The following is a 7,298-nucleotide window of genomic DNA, read 5'->3' on the forward strand; positions in this document are numbered from 1 at the left end:
AAACAATTGTAACAACTTTTTTTCTTTTTTGTCATCGTATTTGTTCTAATCCTTTTGCTGTTCTGACTTTGGCACATATTTCAGTATATGTTATGCATTGTGTAATTTATTTGTATTTCTCTAAATATGTTCCCAATTGTGTGTTCACAGTGTTTTTTTGTTCAACACTTTTGTTTAACATTACAGTGTGCTATAATGTATTTTGTTCACATTGTCTCACTGCCCACTCCTGCTTAAGGCCTTAATCTAAGGCAAGCAGAAATCTTGTGAACAAATAAATAAAAATAAATAAATATATTTCCAGTTGGGCCCACCACCAAACTTCGATTGGCCCACCTCCAAATTTTATCTGGGCCAACCCACCAAAGTCAAGTTTGACCATACCCAAATTTCAGTTGACCCACGCCTATCATAAGCTTTCCTACGCATCTTCTATAGAGCCCTGTGCATCTCTGAGGGTATTCTCTAGTTTTTCTGGGGGGGTTAAACTGTTTCGTTAAACTACGACCTTGACCTTGAGCATTTCCCCACATAGTACATAATATTTTGAGGCCACATTCTGCTGCTCAAATTGAGAGCCCTTGCTCTCAATGCTCTTGAATAGCTTCCGCACCACATACGTAGTTTTAGTCTGCGCACATAGACCCATATAAATAATGTATTTGCATGTATGGCAATAGGAAAAATGTGTTTATTCTTAAAAATATCCCTAATGTTGTTTTCGGAGAATTTATCACAATGCCATCTTAATTACCTGTATCATAAATGTCCCGACAAACATAAATTTATCAGTCATTCGGTGCGAATGTTACCGTGTTTCATTATTGTTAAAGTTTATGTAGTCGTTTACACTACATAAGCTTTACGAATATAATTCCTGCGCGCTTCCTTCCTATGTCTGGTAGTATTTCCTGGCTACGAAATCATAAGTAGCTTGCAAGCACTGGTGCAGTGAAAGGTTGTTCTGGTATTGCCTCATCCACTGGGAGGAATAACTGTAAACTTCTTGTTCCGCGCATAAGAAAACACAGCAATAATCACTAAGTTTTTTTTTATTTCAGAGACATACTGTTAGTTTGGCCTGCACATTTGATTAGATGTACCGCATCATGCGTCGCACTTCTTCCGCTGGGAGGCATGGTGATAAAATTCCTGTTTTCTCCTTTAGAAGTAGCCGTCTTAACCGTTCCGCTCCCTCTGCTGGAAAACATGGCAATGAACGTTCACAAAAACTCAAATTTGGGCGCATTTGTTGCATTTCTTGTAATAGAGGTGGAGGTGCTTTCTGCTGTGGAGGTCAGTTTAATGAATTTTGGGGTCGCCTTGCTCAGAAGAGTTGCAGTCGACCTTCCGACTTGTCTGCTTGTAGGCGTCACCGTATAGGAGTCGTTTAACCCACTGGAAGGCGTGACAAGTGAATGCACTTTTCCTATTCTGGTCGTGCTCGCAAGAAATGTTTCTCTTGAAACTGTGGATACAGCTTGTTCTATTGTACCGTTGGCAGCGGTGGCGTGAGAGGTGGTGTTTTCGTCGCTCGGTGGCGCGGCACGCTGATTTTCGGTATCGCTAGGGTCGATCACGTGCTTGCCTCTGCGGGATGCAATCTCGGAAGCGATCCACGGCAGGTAGAAGTGGAGCTTCGTGTGAAGGCTGGTGCCATTTGGTCGAGCGCAGCCCTGGCCAAACGACACGATGCCCACTTGGTAGCCAATCCCGTGTACCCACATCGTGACAGGACCACCAGAGTCACCCTGTAAAATAAACGTACACGCTAATGGAGTGCGATGTAGCTCATAGATACCACAATATTTCGTAGGAGCGAGCTGCTCGTTGAAAAAAAAAGATATAAACTTACTGTGTTTCTGCCCAACTAAGCTGAAAGAAACACCTTGCCAACCCTGTGCAATATGCCTATACTCGGGCATATTGCAATCTCTACAGCATACTTTCTATGGTATAGAAGGGGCAGGCTTGCAGTCACTGCGCCCTACGTATTTAGGTTTGTAAACACTCATTGCTGAACTGTATAGCATAGAAACGTATGTGAAGGTATGTGCAGTGTGTTGTGGTAAATACACAGTTCTCTTCCCAGCACTATTCAATACCGTCGACAAAATTGATCTGTGCGCTGCTTCGTTGTGCCAAGTTGGAAAATATTGAATAAACGGTCGGTATTTTGGTACCAAGGCATCTGCTAACAATACTACATACCACAATATACAAAGTAAAGTAGGGTCACGATACATCTGTAACCCGTGTGGTTAATGAGGGGGTTGAAAAAAAATTGTTTACATGAACGTTGCTCGAACACATAAAAATATGAAATGCTTCATCAGTATTGATTATTTCTGTTTTCCTAAACTATTATCTCTGCCTCAACCAGAGTAAATGTATGCATTTACCTCTCACCTTCTTGCCTGTTCTTATAGAATAATAATTTTCGAATGCGTTTATGGAAAATAATTTTAAACGTGCTGTCAAATGAACAATCGCCTTGAGCCCTGAACAAGTATTTCTATTGCGTTTATACTGAATTTATTTTCAACAACCTGCAGGCCAAGCCTCAGCTCTCATTTGAAATCTAAAAGATGTTCTTTGAATACCCCAGATGAAAGAATTTGTGATATACTGTATGTATTCCTATGAGTATGCAGTATGTATTCCTCAAATCTCTACAGCATACTTTGACTTAAAAGGCGCACACTCGCTATCACTGCGACTTAGGTTAGCAGCGATTAGTTTTACAGGTGTCGTTATTGACACTATACGAAGCGATGTAGCTATACAGCAGATTACCTGCCCTAGTTACCCTGCCCCGATTACCTGCCCATGTAAGCACCTATAAATGCACTCGCGCATTTCGAGATGAACGATAAGCTTTCTGAGAACAAACTCTTGCAAGAGGTCCACTTTCCTTTGTCGTCAAATTTGCAGTCTGCTGATCTGGTGGTATGCCTGAACATTTCCTTGCTGTAAGCCCGTTTTCTTGCTGTAAGAAAACAAAAACTAACGACTTACCTGACAAGCGTCTTTGTCCGTCGAGGAAGTGCACAATATCACAGAGTTGTTGAACAGCGGTGCCTGCCATTTCTCCACAAATGTCTCCTCGCACCTGCTGTATGGTAGAATTTTGCGATTGATGTGAAGAAGTTCGTAGGAAAAAGTAGACTTGTCTGGAAGAAAGTGAATTGGTGAAGTAATATATTTTCTGAAAGCACTGAAAGAAGGTATTAGTCAACATAAGTCGTAATTCATTTGATAAATATACAATTGAGGTATTTAAAATATCTGACAAAATATGGTACGGCAGTCAAGCCCATGTGGTTGTGCACAGTTGAAGTAATTTTCTATATTTGCGGGATATCGCCTTTTTATAGTTCATTTTGTTATAATATGTTTTTGGTAAAAACTACATTATGAATTTTCAACGCAAGCAAAATCAGTTTAGGTACTTGCACGCCACTTCATACTAAGATAAATAATACGCTGAAGTTGCACCCTAGCTAAAAAAAAGTTTTTCAATGTGCAATATTGAGAGCGGTGAGACTGTTGTTTACAATGCCAATTTTGAAGCTATTTGTTCGATATAGCTTTCTTTATTGCGAATTTTAAGCCATGCTGCTGCTCAATTTCTCTGTTCTAACGAAATAACTTTATTTGCCTATTGAACTCCGCCATGTTGTGTTTTGTACATTCATGAGCGCAACTGCCTGGAGGCCCTAAGGGGCATATTCGCGAAGGGCGCACGGCGTCCTTATAGATACCACGAGAGAGAGAGAGAGATAAATGAGATGGGAAAGGCAGGGAGGTTAACCGGAAGGTAGATATCCAGTTTGCTACCCTGCACTGGGGAAGGGGTATGGGGAGACAGAAAGATAGAGAAAAATGCACACACACATAGAAAGAGAGGGAGATCAGGAAACACACACACACACGCGTGCGCGCACACACACAGGAACTCAGGAGTGTCACAGTCGTTCAAGCAGGTCGCTTGTCCGGAGGAACCTCAGCAGCGGGCTCATCGCCTTCTGGTGTGAGGGCCGCGTCATCCGGCACTCTAAGATCGTCTGCTCAGAAAGCGGCCGGTCGTCGAGGCGTGCCAGCGTCGTCACGGGCGTCTTTCTCTGGGAGCTGTAGTGGGGACAATGACACAAGCTATGTTCGATTGTTTCCTCGCTGTCCCAACTATCACAGGTAGCACTGTCAGCCATTCCGATGCGGCAAGCAAACGCATTCGTAAAAGATACTCCAAGTCACAGTCGGCAGAGAGCAGTTGTCTCGATTCGGGATAGTCCAGATGGAATATGTAGTCGGTGGGATGAATCCAAGCGGTACAGTCGAGTATACCGGAAACCTGGCATGTTCCACATGGATCGAGTGGCATTTTTTATTTATTCAATACTGCAAACCTTGTACAGGTCCAAGCAGGGTGTACGCGCGAGTATACGAAGCGTTGCTGCTGCATCGGTTCTTGAAAGTGGAATGGGTGGGAGCCACTGAAAAGTAATATCATGTCCTTTTTCTACCAGTTGGTGATATATCTGCTTTATTTCAAGCACAAGTTGGTCTTGCGGTGCACGACGCAGAGCGGATAGCAGACACTGCAGAGCTGCCTTCGAATCAGTAAATATACTCCATTTTCGTAGTAAATCTTCATGAAGCATGTGAAGGGCGCTGTGAAGTGCAGCAAGCTCCGCAACAGTCGATGTTGTCCGGTGAAAAGTTTTAAAGTGAAAGGTCATGGCTTTTTTGGGGGCGATCACAGCTCCTGTAGATCCGTCAAGAGTTGTCGAGCCATCAGTGTAAATGTGAGGGTGGTCCTTGTATGTCTCGTGCAGCATGAGTAGAGATAGCTGCTTGAGAGCTAGTGACGAGAGTCCTGCTTTCGTTCGAATCCCTGGTACCGAGAGTCGAACTTGTGGGCGAGCCAAACACCAAGGAGGTGATAGCAGCCTCTCGGCAGGCGTATAATTTGGAGGGAGGCAGTCACGGTACGTCAATGTCACCTGGCAAAAGGAGGCATTGGGTCGGTCTTTCGGCAGCGTGGCGCGGTGATGGAAAGGGGTGCGGGCAATGTGCCTGATGTGTGCTCCGAGCACTTCTAATGTCATATGAGTTCTCACTGGGTAATCGTGAGATATTGCAATTGTTTCCGCTGTCGACTGTCGATGTGCATCGTGGCAATCCAAGACAAACCCTTAGTGCCTGCGCCTGAGCACTTTCGATTGTGCGGATGTTGCTTCTGCATGTATTGCTCAGTACAGGTAAGCTGTACCTCAGATATCCGAGAAACAGCGCCCTGTAGAGTTGTAACATCGCGTGTACATGAGATTTCGAGCAGCATATGGGAGTCAGCGCTGTTTGAGTTTTTTGAAGCCGTAGTTCGTGAAGCTTGAGATTTGGGGCATAAGAAATAAAGGAAAAAAAATTAAACTTAAAGGGAACCATGTGTGGATGCGAAGCAGCGGGGAGATGTTTAGCTTGAGCGGGAGATGGTTTCGCGGCAGCGGCCCGAGCGCTCATCGCGGCGCTGTACAGGAGAGAGAATGAGGCGCGCGCGCGCTCCGTCACTTTCATACCGCGGAACTACCGTGGCGCCCCCAGCGGAGTATGCAGCTGTCGCACCACCTGTCGTGCGCGCCGCTCCGGATCCTAGAGGAGAGAAAAGGGGGGAGCCTAGGAGAGGGGAGAGGGGAAGCGCATGCGCTGTGGTGGTGTGGGACGAGGGCGCCGCTCCGTACAGTAGAGGATTCCTAGAGGAGAGAAAGGCGGGAGCGTAGGAGAGGAGAGAGAGAGGGGAGGGGACGCGCATGCGCTGTGGGGTGTGGGACGCCGCGGGACGCAGGAGGGACGGACAAAGCCCCCGCCATAAGCTGCTTCGCATCTAAAATAGTTATGGACAACCTGCACACGTTGATGAAATAGGAGATTTTGACCGTGAGGTTGGTGTAATAATGGTCGTATATCCTGTGCCTGTAATGTTGCGTGAACACGGAACCTTCGAATATTGAATGCGCGCTTTTTGGTCCGCCCCAATATTATCTACGAGGGGCGGGGGGGTAGGGACGAGACTTGACTCCGCAAACGTCGTGCAAAGATTAGGCGTCAGTTGCGGGAGAGAATGTATAACAAAGCTCCATTTGCATGTACACATATATGTATATACAGATATTTTTATCTCCTTACTACAAGCTCGCAATTCTGGTATACCTATGTTCGTTGACCACTATTATTCTCTACGGTCCTCTCGTCATTCCTTCTGTGAGAAGTACAAGAACAGACACGATTAGTCGTGTGGTGTTTCGGGGAGCGAAACCCACTTACTCTCGGCTGTGTATCCCCAACCAGCGATGGTGACCGGCTTTCCTGTGAGATTCGTGTTTTCTTCCGGCAGGCACACTGGCCTCACAAAGTCGTCTATGTACAGAGATTCCTGCAACTGCGCAAAGGGGAAACAGCAGAGGACACGCGTGAGCAGTCAGTCAGTAATGCCAAAAACACAATTTACACTTGGAAACTTTCACCGGTATTATTTTTCCAACAACTTAATCGCCCATACATATGGGTCTCGACCACGCGCATACTTACATTTTGTTGTAACTCAAAAGGAGGCATGACACCCAGTTCTTGATCTTAATCTGCGTTGTGTGAGATAATCTTCGTGCGTTCAAGGACACGTTCGCAAAATTTCAGTGCATTAGAGCGAGCATGTAATTTTTAATAATTTTTTTATATTACACTCGAACGGCCATAACACTCGAGCAACATTGGCACGCTCGCGAGCCGTGATGTGACAAGCTGCATGCTTGCCGAGCCAGCATGTATATTCCGCCGAAGAATCCGTGTTTCAGCTGTGCGCGCATGCGGGAAACTTTTGCTTTCTTCAGCTTGCCATTGGAATTGTTCAACTTGCACAGCGCTACGCAGGCGACACCGCGGCGCCTAGGTAGCGCTGTGGGGTGCCACTCTTTGCTCCGTGTCACTCTTAAGTTTCCCCAAGGAGCCCGTCAAAGCGTAAGGCTTTTGAGATGAATGTGGGCAGGAGGCTCTCGGCGCTCAAATGACGCTTCGGTTTTGTTCTCGGAACACTTCACGCCAAACAGCTACAACGACGATTTGCGCCTGCTCGCCGAGTTTGGGATACCAGTGAAAAAAAAAATGTCGCAGCTTCACCCGTAAGGCGAAGCTTTAGTTGCGATAACAAATAAGGAGTAAGGATAGTAGTTTTATCAGCTGTATAAACTTGGACATGCACCAGCACCAACAACGTGCAGAACTGTTGTCGACGCCGTCGGCGT

General features: G+C 45.7%; 1 protein-coding gene across 1 annotated transcript; it reads right to left on the minus strand.

Moving 5' to 3' along the window:
• Positions 1–1,087: 1,087 nt before the first annotated feature.
• LOC125939944 (uncharacterized) lies at positions 1,088–6,435 on the minus strand. The gene is made up of 3 exons (XM_049655504.1): positions 6,325–6,435; positions 3,019–3,173; positions 1,088–1,751 (listed from the first exon to the last, which is right to left on the minus strand). The coding sequence occupies exon 3, from the start codon at positions 1,725–1,727 to the stop codon at positions 1,224–1,226; it is 504 nt and encodes a 167-aa protein (XP_049511461.1). The 5' UTR covers positions 1,728–1,751; positions 3,019–3,173; positions 6,325–6,435; the 3' UTR covers positions 1,088–1,223.
• Positions 6,436–7,298: the final 863 nt, after the last annotated feature.

The sequence above is a fragment of the Dermacentor silvarum genome, chromosome 9 (assembly GCF_013339745.2).
Source record: "Dermacentor silvarum isolate Dsil-2018 chromosome 9, BIME_Dsil_1.4, whole genome shotgun sequence".
Classification (NCBI taxonomy): Eukaryota; Metazoa; Arthropoda; class Arachnida; order Ixodida; family Ixodidae; genus Dermacentor; species Dermacentor silvarum.

Coding starts and splice junctions, on each gene's coding strand:
- LOC125939944 (XM_049655504.1), bottom strand. CDS start 1,727: ATGTGGGTACACGGGATTGGCTACCAAGTGGGCATCGTGTCGTTTGGC.